General features: G+C 41.1%; 1 protein-coding gene across 1 annotated transcript in view; it reads left to right on the top strand.

The window, feature by feature from the left end:
* The window catches only part of MSRA (methionine sulfoxide reductase A), a 377,002-nt gene that overhangs the window by 169,353 nt on the left and 186,530 nt on the right, over positions 1 to 21,119 (top strand). The window contains exon 3 of the mRNA XM_052645046.1: positions 19,082 to 19,201. Coding sequence (XP_052501006.1) covers positions 19,082 to 19,201 — 120 coding nt within the window. The remainder of the gene's footprint in view (positions 1 to 19,081; positions 19,202 to 21,119) is intronic.

Raw genomic sequence — 21,119 nt, 5'->3', positions numbered from 1 at the left:
CACATGAATATATATATCCTCCCTTTTTTGGATTTCCTTCCCATTTAGGTCACCATGAAGCACTGAGTAGAGTTCCCTGTGCCATACACACATACACATACACACACACACACACACAAACACACACACAAAAGAATCCTAATGAGAGTGTGTATTATAAGCTATGGTGCCAAGAATAGTAAATACACATCAAGTAAAGATGCATTGAAAAATAATGAACTTAGAGATAAAAAAGGAAATAAACAAGTGAAAAATTCCAATGCAGTAGCCTTACCTTATGTACCACATAGCATCAATACCAGTAGTTACACTAACTTCCAAGGTTTTACTCAGTACACCTGGCTGTCGTTATATTCTTTCTAAATGCCTTGAAATGAACAGTTAGTTCATATTTATACCTGGCTCATAGCGCTTAAGTAAGAGATGGGGAATTATCTGATTATGCCTTTGCAGCTCTGATATTGTGCTAGTACCGTCCAGTGGGGCGTCCCTGGTGGCTCAATGGATGAAAAATCCATCTGCAGTGCAGGAGATAGAGGAGATGCAGGCTTGATCCCTGGGTCAGGAAGATCCCCTGGAGGAGGACATGGCAGCCTACTCCAGTATTCTTGCCTGGGAGATCCCAGGGACAGAGGAGGCTGGTGGGCTACGTCCATGGTGTTACACAGAGTCGGACACAACCGAGCAACTAACGCACACTGTCCAGTGATGTAGGGTAATGGACTCTTCATCAGTAGAGGTATTCGAGTGAGAAATCAGTTCTACCTAGTTGGGAAGTGGAAGTAAATAGCTTTTAAGAGGTTTTCTTCTCAATTAAAGAGAATTATCTTTGTTTCAGAGTGTTAAACCATTTTGAAAAAAAATTACTTCCAACTATAAATTCTTTGATGCTGTCATTTAGAAACCCCGTCTAGGCAGTTTGGTGAGAGGTAAAAATTCTGCAATGAGAGGCTCTAGTGGTCAGGAAATGACAGATACCAAACAACAGCAGCAGAAATAACTCAGTGAATTCTTAAGGTTATTCTGGGTTTTAGCCCCCCACCTCAGCCTGGCAGATCAACATTCAGAAAACTAAGATCATGGCATCTGGTCCCATCACTTCATGGGAAATAGATGGGGAAACAGTGGAAACAGTGACAGACTTTATTTTGGGGGGCTCCAAAATCACTGCAGATGGTGACTGCAGCCATGAAATTAAAAGACACTTACTCCTTGGAAGGAAAGTTATGACCAGCCTAGACAGCATATTCAAAAGTAGAGACGTTACTTTGCCAACAAAGGTCTGTCTAGTCAAGGCTATGGTTTTTCCAGTAGTCATGTATGGATGTGAGAGTTGGACTATAAAGAAAGCTGAGCACAGAAGAATTGATGCTTTTGAACTGTGGTGTTGGAGAAGACTCTTCAGAGTCCCTTGGACTGTAAGGAGATCCAACTAGTCAATCCTAAAGGAAACCAATCCTGAATATTCATTGGAAGGACTGATGCTGAAACTCCAATACTTTGGCCACCTGATGCGAAGAATTGACTCATTTGAAAAGACCGTGATGCTGGGAAAGATTGAAGGTGGGAGGAGAAGGGGACGACAGAGGCTGAGATGGTTGGATGGTATCAGCAACTCGGTAGACATGAGTCTGAGTAAGCTCCGGGAGTTGGTGATGGATAGGGAAGCCTGGCATGTTTCAGTCCATGGGGTCACCAAGAGTCGGAGACGACTGAGCGACTGAACTGAACGGATCCTGGCAGAGATAGCTCTGGGAACTCAAACTACTACGAAGCCTGTTCTCTGTGTCATAGTCTTTGGGGCTCTTCAAACAAGAGGAAGCAAAAGACAACCGAAGACACCATGACAATGTACTGTGATCTTGTTTCACTTCTCTGTTTCTAGCCACAGAGCCAAGAATTTGCTAAACTCTTTCCCAACTAGCTGTGTGGGAGGACTGATCCCAGAGCAGGGGCCAGTGGCTGTCAGAGGCCCATAGACATGCCCCCCCCCCCCAGGGGACACACCTTCTGTAGGAGAAGAGCTCACTGTCTGTAAGATGAACCAATCATAAGATATCTGCACCCCCCTCCGCACCCCGACTTGAATCAGAGGTGATTTTTGAAACAGCCACAGTTATTTTGTCTCCTGGCCAAGAACACAGCATTGAAAGCAGCAGGCAATATGTCAGACTTCAAAGGAAAAATATATTGGTGTCTCATTGGCCAGGATCCAACATTATGTTGGTAAATAATCAAATCCCGGTGTGGCATATTTCTCCCTGAACCTTGACTGAAAACTATGGAAGACTATTCTGTGAGCTGCGGAGCGGCAGTCACTCATTCCAAGAATAAGACCGGAAAGAATGACTTTGAAATGTGTTTATAATTAACTAAACAATCTAAATTCACAAGACGGCCAGACCAGCAGGCTGCTCACTGGTGTGAACTTCTGCAGTGAGGAGGCACTTGGGGAAGCCAAAATAGGCCTTCCCCAGGGTACTCTGAGACACCTTAAGGGCCATGTAGCTGGTCACGTGGAGACATGCTTTAAGACACATTTTATTTTATGTGTCTTTTGCACATGTTAATGATCTCAGTTTTCATTTCCTTTTTGAGTGTGGAAAGGTCTAATAACAGGGGCAAGACAGGGAGAGACTTTTCAAAGCCCCATGGTGAAAATTCCTTTTGTTGTGTGTGGCACTGCCCAGGATTGTCCTGGCCCTGGTCCTGGTCCAGAGGCACAGACGTGGTGTCGGAGACGTCCGTCCTGGGGTGGGGAGGGTGAGAGCATGGCAGCTGGAGGTGGGTGGGGGTTTCTGTGTCCAGAGAAAGCAACTGCACCCTTGGTAGGAAGCAGTGGGTCAAATAGTGTCTGATAAAGTAACCCTTGACTGGTCTGGAGATCACGTATCCATCAACTCCAACCACGTGGAACACTTGTAAGAACCAGAAAGTAAGCACACCCTCCCACCAAAAGTTGCAGAGAAGTCCCTGAAGAACTCGGAATTCACAGACATCTTTGGAGTTAGGCGATGGGCTTCCCCGATAGCTCAGATGGTCAAGAATCCGCCTGCAATGCAGGAGACCCGGGTTCAATGCTTGGGTGGGGGAGATCCTCTGGAGCAGGGAATGGCGACCCACTCCAGTATTTGTGCCTGGAGAATCCCATGGACAGGGGAGCCTGGCAGGCTACAGTCCATGGGGTCACAGAGAGTCAGACACGACTCAGTGAGCATGAGCACTGTAATTTCTTTCCGTGGAGTTTAAAAAAATACTTATTTTTCATTCTTTATTATGAAAAATCTCAACCACGTGTGAAAGTAGGCTAATATAATGAAGCCTCACTAACTCAGCTTCAGCAGTTGTCACTCAGGGCTAATGTGCTTCATCTCTGTTCCTACTCTCTCTTCTCCACCCCAGGTTGTTTCACAGCAAATCTCAGGTATCATATCATTTCATCCAGGAATAGTTAGGCACATATCTCTTTCTAAGAGCAGATTTTAAGAAAACGTACCACAATGCCATTATCATACCTCAAAAAATAGTTCCATAATAGCATCAAATATCCCATGAGTGTGAATTTCTACTCTTGTCTCATAAATGTTTTTTCAGACCATCCCTTTGAATCAAGATCCAAATAGAGTCCATATACTGCAATTGATTTAGTCTCTGCCTGGAAAATCCCATGGATGGAGGAGCCTAGTAGGCTGCAGTCCATGGGGTTGCGAAGAGTCGGACATGACTGAGCGACTTCACTTTCATTTTTCACTTTCATGCATTGGAGAAGGAAATGGCAACCCACTCCAGTGTTCTTGCCTGGAGAATCCCAGTGACGGGGAGCCTGATGAGCTGCTGTCTATGGGGTCTCACAGAGTCGGACACGACTGAAGTGACTTAGCAGCAGCAGCAGTCTATAAATTCACCCTTCTATCTATTTTTCCTTATAATTTATTTGTTTAAAAAACTAGATCATTTATTCTGGTACTGTCTCCTTCAGCCTGGATTGCATGAACATGCTTGTAAAGCCTCTGTATTTTCTGCAAATTGGAAATTAGAAGACTGATTAGAATCCACAGGTGGGGTGTGTAAGCATCCAGGAGGCATTGAATAACCGGTTCTCTCTCTTTTGGTGAAGTCAGCAGCCCCTAATGATCATTGTCTTAATCTGTTATTTTATTAGAAGCTACAAGCTGGTGGTATTTAAATTCTTGCATTTCCTTTTATTTATGGCCTAGAATATTTCTAAAAAAAGAAACTTCCCTTTATCAACAATTTGGTTACCTTGATCTCCAGTTAATTAGGAAAGCAACTTCATTTTTTCCCCTATGTTTGCTGTTTTGCTCCATGTATCTGAACATGGATTAAATGTATATTCATGAGTCAGAAGCATGTATAGTTGCTTAAGTCAAAAGTGATTTAACAAGTGATGGAAACCTCTTTAATTGGACTGAATGACCATTTTCACTTGGGCATTTAATCAACTTATTAAAACTTGCAACCATTTGGTCAAACATTTGAGAATATAATCACAGTAGACAGATTGCCTCAACAGATTTGGGTAAAACAAAGAAACAGGCACATGGTCAGGTGGCAGAAGCAAAGCTGGATCTGAGAGGCCACCATCTTCACTCCAGTTCTCGCCCCAGATCTTGTGACCAGATGCTCCCGGGCACGCCCCAGTCCTGAACTTCCATAGCCCAGGGTGTAAAATCAGCTCCAGAGAGGGCCTAAGGGCTTGGGCCTGGCTTGCTTCTAGAGGTGACACGCTTTCAGAATATCAAAATGATGTCAATGTATGAGGATCCAAGAAGTGACAAAGCCTTCCCAGGAATGCTGCCCACTGCAAAGACTAACAGCTGGGCTCTCTCACCTGGAGCTCTTTTTCATGTTTTTGGCTTAATATTGTGACTATGTTGGAGTTAACAGGAGACATATTTATCAGGGTGCGTTTTCTCTGCTTTCCAGTTTTTACAGACAGAGTCGGTAAAACCGTCTGTGGTTCTCACTGCCAAACATTTTGAAATTCAAGAAAGGAAGCTATTTACTGACTCATTTTTCATCTCATTTCATTTTTATTATTTGATATGTTTTTTGGTAAGTTGTCTCAAATTCTTATTTTGGAATAATGCTGTGTATAAGTAAAGTAAATAAAAGTAAAGTAATTCCTATGAATGAAATTTCTCATGCCCAGTGCAACAGTGTTTGTTTGTTTGTTTGTTTTAAGGGCAAGAAAATATAGCACGGGGAGCGTAGCCAGTACTCTGTGATGACCTAGAAGGTGGGAGGGAGGTGGGCGGGAGGGAGGTCCAAGAGGGTGTGTGTGTATATATGTATAGCTGATTCATGTTGTCATACAGCAGCAACTAACACAATATTGTGAAACCATTCTGTGTGTGTGTTAGTCGTTCAGTCATGTCTGACTCTTTGTGACCCTATGGATTGTAGCCCGCTAGGCTCCCCTGTCCATGGAATTCTCCAGGCAAGAATACTGGAGTGGGTAACCATTCCCTTCTTCAGGGGATCTTCCCAACCCAGAAATCGGAACCTAGGTTTCCTGCATTGCAGGCAGATTCTTTACCATCTGAGCCACTGAAGGGCCTCCAAATACGGCTCTGGACAGAACCTGGAGGGAACACAGTTCTTGTAATAAGGGGAAACAAACTTGGTAAGCACCACACTGAACCAGCGTTTTCCCTGAGGATACTTCCGAAAGTTCACAGTTGCTTATTTGAAAGAGTAAGAGCAAGCAGGTGACTAGAAAGTGTCTCCCTTACTAGGCTGAGGGGGTAGAGTCTAAGGGCGGCTAGAGTACCTGTAAGTCAGTGGGAAACATTCCATAAGGAGGGAATAATAGAAAGAAACAAACAAAAGAGATTGATAGTGAAAGGGAAAAAGTCAATAGAAGCAGACCAAGAGATGAGTCTGATGTTTAAATTAGCAGACGAGGCCCTAAAATAGATATTATAAATACATAAAGCAATTTACAGGGAAAAGATGGACAGAGTGGGGTAATAGACTAATATCAACAGAGATACGTAAACTATACAAAAATGAAATAGAATTTCTAGGACTGAAGAACACAACATCGGAAATTTAAAGAGCTCTTACTCGGATTATCTTAACAGGAGATTGGACTTTACATTAGAAGTGATCAGTAAGCTTGAAGACAAGTCAATAGAAATTATCTACACAAAGGGACAGAGAGAAAAAGTAATTTTAAAAAATGAAGAGAGCGTTGGTGGTTATGAGACCATGTCAGTTTGGTCTAATGTATGTGTGATTGGAGTGTCAGAAGGAGCCCAGAGAGAGATACTGGGGCAGAAATGCATATTTGAGGAAATAATGGCCATAAATTTGATGAAATATTATTGGGAGGTAGTCAAGATAAATGCCAAAACTGGAAGGTCAAACGCAAGGCTCAAATCAGGACCGAGGAATAAAGCTTTGTGTGGGCATAAAGACTTAGTGACGGAACAGCAGCAACAGCAAAGATTAAGAAACATGGATGCATATGCAGTGGGCAGGATCTGTCTTCCTCAAGGGCCACCCGTGTTCCCACTTCGCTCTCTTAACTCCCTAAGGCGTTGTTCCTCCTCCTCTGGTTCCATGGTGACAGCGTGTTGAGACCTGGGTTCAGATCCTAGCTCTACTTCTCACTAGGAAATCATTACAATCTGCATCCTGGAATCATCATTTATTAAATGAAAAGAATGATACCTTTCTCACAAGGCAGGTCTCAATGGTATAGACTGTGCATTTTATAGAATCACAATGGCCATATCATCGTAGGCACTCAACAGATAATAATTTCTCTCTTCTGCTAAACTTAATCCTCATTGTGGTTAGCTGGCATCACTACCCACCCAGTTAGCCAGGTTAAGGAAGATAAAGCACAAGCTTTATCTTAAGAGCAACAAGAACCATAGAGATGATTTTCACCACCTGTCCTCCCAGCTGTACCATACCATTCCTTCTTGATGAAGTGGAATGATCCAGGCTGACCTGAGCCTCCCTTTAATGTTTTTCTGTTGCTCAGGAAAGATAAGAAGAGGGTCCCATTGTACTTCGTGGTTGCAGATTATCTGGGCGGCCTTTCAGGAAAATTCCTTCATCTGGAATTTCTTTTCCACCTCCACATGTCCTACATTTTCTGTTAGGATTCAGCTAGAATTGAAGGCCTTCTGCTGTGTTAGTCAGCACCCACTGGCAAATGTCGTGTTCATTTGTTCACTGAAATTCCATCAATCTCTCACCCACTGTAGAAGGGAAAACAAAATTGCAAGTGCCTAGAGACGGCACGGCCCATGAACAGACATATCTAGGAAATAGAGAAATGCTAAAGGATGCTTCCTAGGAAAACTGAATGCTATTTTTTTTCTCTTAAGGCTTTCTTTTCTTTGCCCCAGGCGAGCTGTTGAACATATATGTCAGGCCCTGATAAAATGGACCGCTCACTCTAACCTGGCTTGGTCTTCAGCCTTGTGTTCACCTCCTCAGGAAGAATGTGCTTCTCCTGAATCAATGTGTCATCAATTTTCCTCTAGTCCAGCTAGCAACCGCTTGCTTTCCAGCAGCTGGCAGGACCGTGATGCTTCCGGTGAGCTGGTTGTAAAGCCTATAGGCGTTCCAGAGCTGACATGGCCAGGGTCATCATGTCCAGGGCACCACTGCCTCATCAGCCCATTCCTGGGGAGTGGTGGTGGCCCCACTGTCCTTGAAGGGGCCCCGACACACTGTGCACCCTCAGGAAAGCACATGGTGAGCGGATTCAGAAATATGTTTAATGAGGAGCAGATGAAGATACTTGTAATCAGCTTACAAGAGGAGGTTCATGGAGAGCCTTCAGATGGCCGAAGGGTTGAAAAGCTGTCCTGAGGAAGAGGGGCTAAATTTGTCTGCATGACCTCACAGGAGAGGATCAGAGTGAAGGAGGAAGCAGTCTAGGGGCTGCATGGAGGAGAGAGCTTACTAAATGCCGTTAGATCTACAGGGGTGGACTGCACTGCTTCAAGGTTAATGGCAGCTCAGCTGTTTGCCATGATGCCGAGGAATGTTTTGATAATATTAATAGCAGGGTCTTGGGACTTCCCTGGTGGTCCAGTGGTTAAGACTTCGCTTTCCAATGCAGGGGTTGCAGGTTCTATCCCTGGTCGGGGACCTAAGATCCCACATGCCCTGGGGCTAAAAAAAACCCACAACATAAAACAGAAGCAGTATTGTAACAGATTCAGTAAAGACTTTAAAAATAGTCTGCATTAAAAAAAAATCTTGAAAAAAAATGCCAGCAGGGCCTTTAAGCTATGTGAGAGATCAGGTCCCTTACAACCTTGGAATTCTCATTCTTGAATCCTCTTGGTGAATAAAGATCTCCTGCTCTTCAGAGGCTATTCCCAGGGTAGAGGGTGAAACACAGCAACATGTATAAAGACCTGGGAGCTGCATTCATCATGGGACAGCAGCACAATGTGTCTATATGGACATGTTTTAAATGTGGGAAGAGACTGCAAAGAATACTTAATAAAATTAAAGCAGTATTAGGAATAATGTGGACAGAAGGGAATTAGCTGTCACCAAACACTGATAATAGCAATCAGATTCTGATTGCTGTATGGTTTCTTTTCTAGCAGAAGGTGTGTTAAAATTGTATAGTTTTCAAGTAAAAGTTGTGATAAGTAAAGCACCTTATTGAATTATTTAATATGATGTGTGTGTGTGTCTGTGTGTGTGTGTGTGTTCAGTCTTTCACTTGAGTCCAGCTCTTGGTGACCTCAAGGACCATAGCCCGTCAGGCTTCTCTGTCCATGGGATTCTCTAGGCAAGAATACTGGAGCGGGTTGCCATGCCCTCCTCCAGGGGATTGAGAAGTTAACAGGCAGGAAGGCCAGGGGTCTCCAAAGGGAGGAAATAGGCTGCAAGTGTCTCTTAAAATTCTGTGTTGCTATGATGACACTTCGTTCCACCTGAACTTAACTTTTCTCAAACCTTGAGCTAAGCAATACATTTTTCTTATGGAAATGTGTTTTTAAGCTGTGTTAATGAAACTATGTATTTGCTTTGGAATTTGCCTTTCTTCAAAATGGTTCCACCTAAGACTAACTTTTGGCTGATGATAGCTCAACAGTATTCATATCAATTGTTTTATGGCTGGGGGATGACACACCTCGTGCCATCCTATCTCAAAAATGCATATTGTGGGGGAGGGGCCTGGTGAAACTCCATCAGCCTTGAGATGTCTCTCTTATCTGATAAATAACTTTCTAACAGACCTAAAACCGCTTGCTAAAACTAGCAGGGGGGCACTCTCCACCCTGCTTGTGCTGTCTATGTCAGAAGTTTTCTCTGTCCCTTTTTATGCTTTAATAAAACTCTGCTATGCAAAAGCTCTTGAGTGATCAAGCCTGGTCCCTGGTCCCGAAGTTAAATCTTCTTTGGAGATCACGAGTCTGACACTGTTCACCGTAAGCTGTCAGGCTCTTCCCAATCCAAGGATTGAACCTGAGTCTCCTGTGGCTCCTTCATTGCAGGCAGATTCTTTTCCACTGCACCATCTGGCAAGTCCCAAGATTCTTGCATGTTACCTACTCATGATTTTAAAGAAGACAAAGAGCAAATTTGAAAGTGTTTGTGATGGAAATTGACTTGAAAGCAGTGGGTGGGATGAGGGAGCAAAGCTGAGGTAGGAGGACAGTTGAAGAGGCAGCAGCTGATCGGAACTAGGATGGTGGTGGCAAAGGGGTGACAGTGTGAGGGGCTGGACCCCAGGAAACTGCTGAGGCTGAGACAAGTGAAAGGGAAGAATAGCAGAGACTCCCAGATTTCCTATTAAGGGTCTGGGAAAATGCCAGTAGCATTAAAACAGAGACATTGAAATGATGCTGGCTTGGTTGGTCAATTAAGTATTAGATGTTTTGAATTCAAGATGTCAGGGGTCCTTCCAGGTGCAGATAACGCAGCAGGGAGTTGGAAATGCATCTTTCTAAAGCTTTCTCAGCTGAGTGGTCAGGAGTTAGACCTATGGGTTCAGAGCCATTTCCAAATAGAGGATATGTGGTTTGAACCGTGTAGAAAAAGGCTGCTTTAAAGGCATAAAAAGGCAAGTGTAAATGTGGACCTTACAGCAAGTTAAAACAGGCAAAGTGACTTTGTGAGCTGGAGCTGTCAAACTGCAAAGGAGCTGAGGAAGAGGGGAGCCTGTGATCTCAGGAGTGGGATGGCTGTGTCGCTCTTGCTGTCCTGTCTGACTTTCTGAGATCCCGCTCATGGAGGTAGCTCTGGAAATGACTGGGAACATGGCTCTGTTCTGAGTAATGTCTAACGGTGGGGAAAAGAGCTGGAAGAGAGGAAGCATTCGGATAAAATGTGAAAGAAACATGGGTCACTACACATGTACTGTTTTTTAAGAGACATAATTCCTATTTATTTACTTGGCTGCATCAGGTCTTGGTTACGGCATGCAGGATCTTCCGTTGTGGTGCTTGGACTCTCTAGTTGTGGCCCTCAGGCTCAGTAGTTGCAATGCGCAGGCTTAGTTCCTCCACGGCATGTGGGATCTTCCCAGACCAGGGATTGAACCCGTGTCCCTGCATCGGCAGGTGGATTCTTTACCCCTGGAACATCAGGGAAGTCCCAAAGATAAAAAATTCTTTAAAGAGTCATTTTGTTATATTCTGTAAATGACACCTCTTATGCTCCAAGTATCCAAGGTTCACCTGTCTCAACAGATTTCAAAAGAACACAATAAAGACCATGTTCTCTAAGTGCAATGCAAAAAAAGGAAAAGACAGTGTAAGAAACAGGCCATATGTTTGAAAGCTAAATTTTATACCCCTAAGTAATCCTGCATTAGAAGGAAATTACTTGGAAATTATAAAATATCTAGAAAAGAGTGATGAGGAAAGTACCACGTACTTAAGTATGTGGGATGTATCTAAAGCTTTAAAGACGTTTATCAGAAAACAAGAACACGTGAAAATGAATAACCTAAGTATTCATATCAAGAAACTACGAAAGGAACAGACTAAAAGTAAACTGTATAACAAGATAATTGTAAAGAAAGAGCAGATGTAGAAAACTAAGAAAAAGGGGAAGAATCACTGAGAGCCAAATTTCGTTCTGTGATGAAAATGTCTAAAAACAGAAATAGAAATAGGACCGCTTGAATAAACTCATAGCAGTGAAGCAATTAAAGTTTTTCCTGATGCCTCCCCTCTCTTCTCCAAAGATACAAGGTCTAGGTAGTTCAGAAAGGTTTATTATAACTCCAAGGACCAAGTAAAATTTTCTAATGCAGTGTTAAGTAGGAGAAAAAAGAATAAAAAAATGTTAATCCATTTTATGAGGCCAATATAACCTTGATTCTAATTGTGGACAAGGTCATACAAGGAAATAAAATTATGACATATTGACCTTACAAACATAAATGAAAACATTGAAGTAAAATATTCATGAAAGTATTTCTTTCATATTAAAATGCATTATGAGTAGGTAAGGTTTATTGAAGGGTGGTTCAGAAAAACTTATAAATGTGATATATTACTTGGAGAGATTAAAAGGTTTGGAATCTCTGTGATCATCTCAAAAGGATGCAAGCATTGTTAAAACTCAAAACTTATTCGCGGCATAAAGCTCTTTACAACTCGGAATGGAATCCTTTTTGCTAGCCCCAAAAAGGGTATCTGCCGAAAACCGGCGGCAAACCTCATCCTTATTGGAGCATTCTCACTAGCATTAGGATGAAACAAGGCTTTCTACTATCACCCCCGTTATTCAGCCTTGTGTGGAAGGTCTTCGCCAATGCAGTTGGATGAGATAAAAGAAGGAAACTAATGATTGGACAGGGAGATACAAAATTGTCATTTGTGTGAAGTATTATTATATAGAAAATCAAAGAGGACATGGAGTAAAGCCATTAGAACTAGGAAGAGAATTCTCCAGGTTCTCTGAGTGTGTGAAAAGCAAACTAAGATCAGCGGGTTTTATATATCCCAGCTCTAACCAATAAAAAGGTATAATAGAAAGTTTATAGCAGTGACACAAGTCATAAGGTAAACAGAACTATATGTGATAAAAATATATAAGACCTTTATGGAGAAAACGATAAAATGGTATTGAAGGACACCCAAGAAGACCTGAATAAATGGACAGCTGTATCATGTTCATCGACAGAAAGAGCCAAGAATAGCAAAGAAGATTTTGATGATGTGTAAGATAAGACTTGCTCCACCAAATTATTATGCCTCATTAAAATTCAAGTGACTGCAATCCCTGATCTTTCTCTACAAACCTGCTCCAACCACTTTTCTCCACTCAAACCAATAATCTTAGAATCATCCTTACCTCTCTGTTTCTTTCAAACCCTGCTGTCAAGAAATCCTTTTGGTTCTACAAAATGTATCCCAAATCTGATCATGATATGTGACTGCTCTCTGGTGTAAACCACCATTATCTCTCACTTGGATTACAGCGGTAGTTTCCTAACCATTTCCTGCTTCTCTGCTGGGTCCACTCCAGTCTGTTCTCAGCAGAGCACAGCCAGAGTGAACCTCGTAAAACATGAGTTATGTAATTTCCCTCTTCTGCCCAATACTTAGCCATGGTTATCCATTTCACTCAGAGTAAAGTCCAAAGTCCTTACAGTAGCCCCCAAGACTCTGTGTGATCCAGCTTACTGCCCTATAGCTCACTGCTTCTGCCAACTCCACCCATCTTCCTGGCTTCTTTCCTGCCACTTCAGACATGCAGGCATGTTCTTAGTGCTTTTGTGGTGATGCTTTTCTGTTCCAAGAATGTCCCATGCCCCAGAAAACTGAATGGATGACCTCTTCACTGCATTCAAGTCTTTGTTGCAGTTACTACCTCTTTGAGGTTCACCCCAAAACCTTATTTAACATTGCACCTTCCCCAGCACTCTTGATCCATCTGACCCTGTTCTATTTTTCTTTTTTTAAAATAGCTCCTTACCTTAACTTGCCACATCACATGCTTATTTATTATTTATACTGTATATTATCTGTCTTTTGCCACTAGAGTATAAGCGCTGTAAAAGTTAGGATCTTTGTTTCATTCATTCATGTATTCCAAGTACCTAGAGTACTTCTTGGAACCTGGTGGGCAGTGAATAAATATTTGTTGAATACATGAATGAAGACCAGTGTGTTATTGGTGTAGAGTCAGTCGTGTCCAGCTCTGTGCGACTCCATAGATGGCAGCCTACTGGGCTCCTGTGTCCCTGGGATTCTCCAGGCAAGAACACTGGAGTGGATTGCCATTTCCTTCTCCAGTGTGTGAAAGTGAAGTCACTCAGTCATGTCCAACTTTTAGCGACCCCATGGACTGCAGCCTACCAGGCTCCTCCGTCCATGAGACTTTCCAGGCAAGAGTACTGGAGTGGGTTGCCCGTGCCTTCTCCTAATAGACAAATGAATGGAACATAATATATAGCCCAGAACAGGATCACTCAAAATGATATAGGATAGAGATGACATTAGAGAAAAGTGAGGAAATAATAGATTATTTAATAAATAATAATTTATTTTGGATACTCGGTTATCCATATAGAAGGATGCAGTTCCAAGAGGGAAGTTTACAGTGATGAGTGCCTACACTGAAGGAAAAGAAAGATCTCAAACAAACAGCCTTACTTTACACCTTAAGGATTTAGAAAAAGAATAATCTAAGACCAAAGTTATCAGAAGGAAGGAAATAATAAAGATCAGAGCAGAAGTAAATGAAATAGAGAGTAAGAAGATAACAGAAAAAAATAATTGAGACAAAGAGTTGGTTTCTTGAAAGAGAAAACAAAATTGACAAACATTTAGCTAGACTAACCAAGAATAAAGGAGAGAGGGTTCAAATAAACAAAACTCTAAATGAAAGAGGAGACATTCAACTGATACCATAGATATGGAGAAAAGGGAACCCTAGGGCACTGTTTGGAGAAGGCAATGGCACCCCACTCCAGTACTCTTGCCTGGAAAATCCCATGGACGGAGGAGCCTGGTAGGCTGCAGTCCATGGGGTCGCTAAGAGTCGGACACGACTGAGCGACTTCATTTTCACTTTTCACTTTCATGCGTTGGGGAAGGAAATGGCAACCCACTCCAGTGTTCTTGCCTGGAGAATCCCAGGGATGGGGGAGCCTGGTGGGCTGCCGTCTATGGGGTTGCACAGAGTCGGACACGACTGAGGCGACTTAGCAGCAGCAGCAGCAGCAGCAGGGCACTGTTGGTGGGAATATAAATTGGTACAGCCATTATGGAAAGCAGTGTGGAAGTTCCTCAGAAATTAGAACTAAAACTACCGTATAATCAACTAGTCCCACTTCTGAGTTATATATCTGAAGACAACGAAATCACTGTCTTAAAGAGAGAGCTCTACTCCCACGTTCATTTCAGCATTATGCACGGTGGCCAACAGATGGAGACGACCTAAGTGGCTATCAACAGAGTGATGGATAACTGCTGCTGCTGCTAAGTCGCTTCAGTCATGTCCGACTCTGTGCGACACCATAGACGGCAGCCCACCAGGCTCCCCCGTCCCTGGGACTCTCCAGGCATGTTATTGATGTGTGTGTAAATATATACACACACATAATGGAATAATTACTATAACAATAATTCTAAAACCCATAAAAAGCCACGAAAAACAGGAATTCTGCCATTTGTGACAACACGCTAGACCTTTCAGGCATTATCCTAAATGAAATAAGTCGTACAGAGGAAGACAAATACTGTCTCATTTCACTTATATTGGAATCTAAAGAAACAGCCACATTCATCGGAACAAAGAGTAGAATGGTGGTTTCCAGAGTTTGTATGTGGGGAATACAAACTTCTAGTGATGAGTAAATTCTGGGGATCTAATATTCCCCATGGTGACTATAACTGATAAAACTATATAATCGAAAGCTGCTAAGAGAGGAGGTTTTAAGTATTCTCACTACAGAAAATTGGAATCGTGTGAGATGATAAATGTGTTAACTAACCTTATTGCTTTAATTATTTCACAGTATGTTTGTGTGTCAAGTATGTGATGGCATTCTTTACAGTAAACTTACATGTCAAATGTCAGTTATATACCAATAAAGCTGGAAAAACTTTTAAAAAGTTAAAAATATACCATAGTACCACCCGTAGTTTTCCCAAAGGATGAAATCTGAGCGTGGATCACACCGCTGGGTCCAGCAGCAAATTTGCAGGAAATACTGAGGATAGAGGAACAGGCTGCATTGCACCAGGAGAATGCAGTCGGCAAAATCTACACTGTGGGAAATCCTGCAGGTCAGGTGGCTCATGTTTTCTGCACTGGATAAAGGATTAGAATGGGGTGGGAGCCTGTCCATTGAAAGAGTTTTAAAGACATAATCAGATTTTTAAAATGAGTAGGACCAAACTGTAGTATCAGGATGGATACCTTGAATGATAAAATGATAAAAGAAGCATCAGTAAGTAAATACTATAAAATTCAGACAGTAGTTAGCCTTGGGGGAAGACAGAGAGTTGTGACTGGGGTGTGATGTAAGGAGGGTTTCCTGGGGTGGATGGCAAAGTTCTAAATCTTGACGTGGGTGGTGGTTACCAGACTGTTCGAGTATAATAACACACTGAGTTATGCATTTGTTGCGTGTGGTTTTTCTGTATCTGGTTTATTTATAATAAAAGGTTAAAATATAAAATATTTTAAATAAAACATATTTTCGATGATATTCATGTTGCTTACTAGACCCATAAATTCTGAGACATTCTGCCATAAATAAACCTTTCTTTGTTTAAACACATACATACTCAAAGGCCAATAAAAGAATGCTTAGGTTATACTGGAAGCCACTAGATAAAACATCTGATTGCTTCAAGGAGTTTTATTCTTACAGCCACCCCTATCCTAAGTTAAATACCTTTATAGAAATATCAACCTTGGTTATATACCCTGGGACATTATTTCTTCCACACCCCTCTTGGAGACCTTTTCCCAGATGGAGATAGTTCATTCTCCTTGCTATCAGAGTTCTTTTCTTGATCCCCAATAAATGAAAAGGGAGGGGGGTAAATATTTCTCTGTCTTCAGTAAATTTTTGTTTGGTCATTTTAAGTTTTATGAATCTGTATCACGAGGATGTAGTGAAGATGTAGGAGATTTAGACTCTGGGCCCATACACAGTAGGGCCGTAGACAGTGATCAGGGTAAGCTGGCTGCTAAAATAGCCCGTTATATACCATGTGTGGGCTTCCCTGGTGGCTCAGCGGTAAAGAATCCGCCCACAGCGTGGGAGACATGGGTTCGACCCCTGTTCTGGGAAGATTTCCTGGAGAAGGGAATGGCAACCCACTTTAGTATTCTTGCCTGGAGAACCCCATGGAGCCTGGAGGGCTACAGTCCATGGGGTCACAAAAGAGTTGGACACGACCTAGCCACTAGACAACAGCAACATGCTGTGTGTGGAGAATACTGAAGGCGTGCAGTACCCTTTGGTACCATCACTGTTAGTCGCTGTGAGATACAGAAATATTTTATTCAGTGATCCCCACAGACTACCAAACTTCAGAGGCTCAGGCGCCTTCAGCTCGCACACTGCCCGGCTCCTGGATGGCTCTGTGGCCTTTTCTGTGCAGTAATACTGCCCAGCTCCTTTTTCACCCATCCTTCTCCAGAGAGTCCCTGTCGTCATTCCCGTGACCGATCGTTTTGTGTGTCAACTTGCCCTGGCTCTGGGATGCCCAGAAAACCGGTAAAGCGCCATTTCTGAATGTGTCCATGAGGGTTTCTGCAAGAGCTTAGCGTCTGAGTCAGTACATGAAATAGACCAACCTCACCAGCGTGAGTGGGCATCATCCAGTCTATTGAGGGGCTGCACAGAACAAAACCGGGGGTGGAGGGTGAATTCATCTGTCTGAGCTGGGATACCCATCTCCTCCTGCCCTCAAACATCAGTGCTCCTGGTTATCAGCCTTCAGACTTAGCCTGGGATTCGCATCATTGGATTCCCTGACTCTCAGACTTTCCTGGGCCTCCAGCTTGCAGACTGTAGCTCATGGGACTGCCTTGCCTCCATCACGTAGGATCCAATTCCTCAAAATAAATTTCTCTCTATAGATCTGTTTAAATCCTGTTAATTCTGTTTCGTCAGAAAACTCTGACTAATATAGTCCCCTTATTTCAGGAATGCAGTGAAATAAAGTCAATAGTGAATCCTTGTTCCAGACACTTGAGGATGGTCAATTTGTAGGAATACTCAGTAAATACCTAATCATATTCACTCCTGCATTGTAGGCAGATTCTTTACCATCTGAGCCACCAGGGAAGCCCAGTTACATTCACTGGTAGCAAACAATTCACTTGTAAACAGAAAAAAAAAAAGATATTTAGTGGTGTGTAACTTGAACAATGCAAATACTTATTTTTTCTTTGAATTGTTCGCTTTCCTTTTTAAAAGGTATGTATTTTTGTTTCTAAAGTAATGTGAACCTATTAAATAAAAAACTTGAAAAAAAATATTTGCATATTCTCACCACTGTAATATAATCATGATTTGATTTTATGTATTTCTTTCTAGTCTATTTTGGTATGAATATTTTTTCATAGTTATAATAAGAACACGCCTATAATTGTCTTATTCCCTTTTAAATTTAGCTTTGGGTTAATTATGATGCAGTTATACACATATTTCCATATTGCATTGTTACCACAACAGTAACTTTTTACTGCATTAAATTTCATCATTTGGCTCTATCATATTTTTTAACTTAGCCTATTTTTGGTTAGTATGTTTCCCATCACATTTGAGCAAGTGTATTTTTGTATAATGTATAACAGCATGCACATTTGTTTTTGGTTGTTGTTGCTCTGAATTCTTAAAGTAGAATATTAATAAGTGTCAAGAATTTCACTAAACTTCTAATTTTTCTTTTAGCTCTGTCATCAAATCTAACAGATCTAGTGATTGTTAAAGTAGGAGGCATATATTAGTTTGATAACTGTTGTTCTACCCAATATTTTAATTATATATGGTTTAATAAAGCCAGGTAAAACTTGAGTAAGGCAGTAATCTTGTTTACATCTAGAAATTGACCATAGAGTAGTTGTGGAAGTTTAGAAATTCATAGTAGAAAAAGGAAGGTTCTTTATCTGGAGACAAGGAAATGTAACGCAACATTTTAGATGAGTGTAAGTATGCGCATTCTTGGGAGGTAGGTCTTAGTTTTCATCATGCATTCAAAGGAATCTAATACCTAACCACTGGTGTGAGCACATGTGTGCTAGTTGAATGGAAAACCACTTTTGTGCCTTTATATGTTACTCTCTTTCCCTGCCTTCCTCTGTCTCCTTCTGTATTTATCATATTCAGTAATTGAACTCAGAAAAATGTTCTTTTTGGTGAGCAGTGATTTATCACATGCAAGTTTCTAATGAATTTAAAAAAATTTCAAACTGAACACATGTGTGAAATTGTTAATCAAATACTGTGTCAATCTGTTTTGATCTGGGGAATGTTTTCCCATTTAAATCAGTAATTTAGTGTTACCTTCCTTTGTTAGAATTTTTAAAGAAAGCCTGACCAGGATACTGATCATTAAATAAATTTCTACTGTTCCTACAACTTATTATGTTTTGACAAGTCCATAATGAACTGAGTGTGGAAATCATTCACCAAATGCAGTTACCCTTTTACTTTATTATTTCAAAAGGTATAACTTTACAAACTATTAAAATTTGAGGGTTTTCTTTTTAAAGTTTTTACACAACTCAAGCAAAGAGGATGAGATGATTAGAAAGCCTCACTGACTAAATGGACGTGAATTTGAACAGACTTGGGGAGATAGTGGAGGACAGAGGAGCCCAGCGTGCTGCAGTGCGTGGGGTCAAAAAGAGTGAGATATAACTTAATGACTGAACAACAGTAACAAAAGCAAGGGACATTCTGTGAAAATAACCTTAAATAAAATTCTTTTTTAGATGATAAAAACTCTACTTCTTTAAAAGATAAAATCTTACTCATGTTTGATTACCAGATAACAAGAACTTTTTCCTAGTGTGATAGGGCTCCTGATAGGCAATGACTGCCTTGTTTTTGATAAAGTACTAACCAGTATCATGTTTTTCTTAGGAATGGGCTGTTTCTGGGGAGCTGAAAGGAAATTCTGGACCCTGAAAGGTGTATATTCAACTCAAGTTGGTTATGCAGGAGGCTATACTCCCAATCCTACTTATAAAGAAGTCTGCTCAGGTAGGAAGACTTTCTGGACTTGTCTCTGCTGGCAGGTGACAGGATCTTCAAAATGGAAATAAATTTTTTGTGTGTTTTTTCAGTTTTCTCTTGCCCATTTCTGTAAATATAGTTGCTAACCTTTCACTTTGTACTTTTAGAAAACAATAGACTTTCTACAGAATGTACCATGTAGCTTTTCTTGCAGAAAAATTACCCTGAAACGTAATCTCTTAAATGATCATTTGTTACCTTATGATTCTGTGGGTCAGCAATTTAGACTACGTTCAGCTGGATGGTTCTTCTGCTGATTTCATCTGGGTTCATTCAGGGGACTGCAGTCGACTGTTGGGTTCCCTGGGGGCTAATTGGTGGTCAGTGGCTTCATCATGTATCTGGCAATTGCTGCTGCCATCACCTCTTCTTGCCTAGGGTAATGAGGATGATGAGTATGTCTTCAGCACACTGGGTAAATTCATGCGATGGTGGATGCAGAGTAAGAGAGAACAAGCACCATTCTGCTGGTACTTTTCAAGTTTCTGTGTCTCATTGCTATGGTCCCATTGACCACAGTGGGTCACATGGTCTAGCCTGGAGTCTGTGTGTTTATAGGGAGATGTGAAGAAATTGGGACCATTACCGCATCATTCTATCACCTGGGACAAGTATGTCATCTACCAGACTTCTTTCTTGAGGGAAAACCGCTAATAATCAGGCTATACTGAGGGACTGGCAAACTGTGGCTTGCAGGCTAAATTCTGCCTACTGTCTGTTTATGTAAGTAAAATCTTTTTGAAACACAGTCATTTGCTCTTTGTTTATGTTCTCTGTGAATGTTTTCATGCCACAGTCTCAGAGTTGAGTGGATGCCTCTGAGACTATATGGCCTCTGAAACCTAAAATGTTTATGATCTGGCCCTTCACAGAAAAATATTTGCTGACCTGGATAGGCAGATGCTTCCATGACATATTCTATCTCAATTACCAAATTATCTTTCCGAAATGTGTTTTGTTTTATTGTTTCTGGCCTTCGAAGATTTTTTTTTTTATCTTTCTGCCAGCATTTAAAACATATTATTTTTCTATTTTAACACTTTATTTTTCATTTTAAAAATAAAAGTGGTGTATATTTAAGATGTAAAATGTGATACTTTGGTATACATAGTGAGGTTATTCTAATAATCAAGCTAATTAACATACCCATCGCCTCATAAACTTTTTTTATGTGTGATGAAAGCACCTTTGATCTATTCTCTTCGACGATTCCAAGTATATACTACTGTATTAAGTACAGTTACCACACTGTACATTGTATCTCTAGAACTAATTCATTTTACATGAAGGAAAGTTTGTACCCTTTGACCAAAATCTCCCCATTTCCCTGGTAACCACCGTTCTACTCTGCTTCTGTGAGTTCAATTTTTTTAGATTCCACTTGTGAGTGAAATCGTATGATGTTTGTTTTTTCTGTGTCTAGCTTATTTTGCTTAGCATAATGTCCTGCAGATTCATCCATGTTATTGCACATGGCAGGATTTCCTTCATTTTTAGGCTGAATTGTGTTCCATTGTGTATGTGGCACGTCTTCTTTTTCCGTTCACTGACAAATACTTAAGATTGTTTCCATACCTTGGCCATTTCAAATAATGGTGAATAATGGTGAATAATTTTAAATAATGCTGCAGTGAGCATGGGAACCCAGATATCTCTTTAAGACATGGATTTCTCTATCTTTGTATATATACCCAGAAGAGAAGTCATTGAATCATATGATAGTTCTGTTTTTAATTTTTTGAGGCACATCTATACTGTAAAACACATTTTTAAAAAGAATATTTTATTTACTCTCTTAAACAGTTCTTAATAGAGAGAGTTTATCTAGCATATAGTCCATCACATTGACAGAAGGAGGATTTTTAAAAATATGTAAATAGTTGTA

This window comes from Budorcas taxicolor, chromosome 8, assembly GCF_023091745.1.
Source record: "Budorcas taxicolor isolate Tak-1 chromosome 8, Takin1.1, whole genome shotgun sequence".
Classification (NCBI taxonomy): Eukaryota; Metazoa; Chordata; class Mammalia; order Artiodactyla; family Bovidae; genus Budorcas; species Budorcas taxicolor.
Note: the sequence above shows the minus strand (reverse complement) of the source record. Positions and strands in the feature narration are given on the sequence as shown.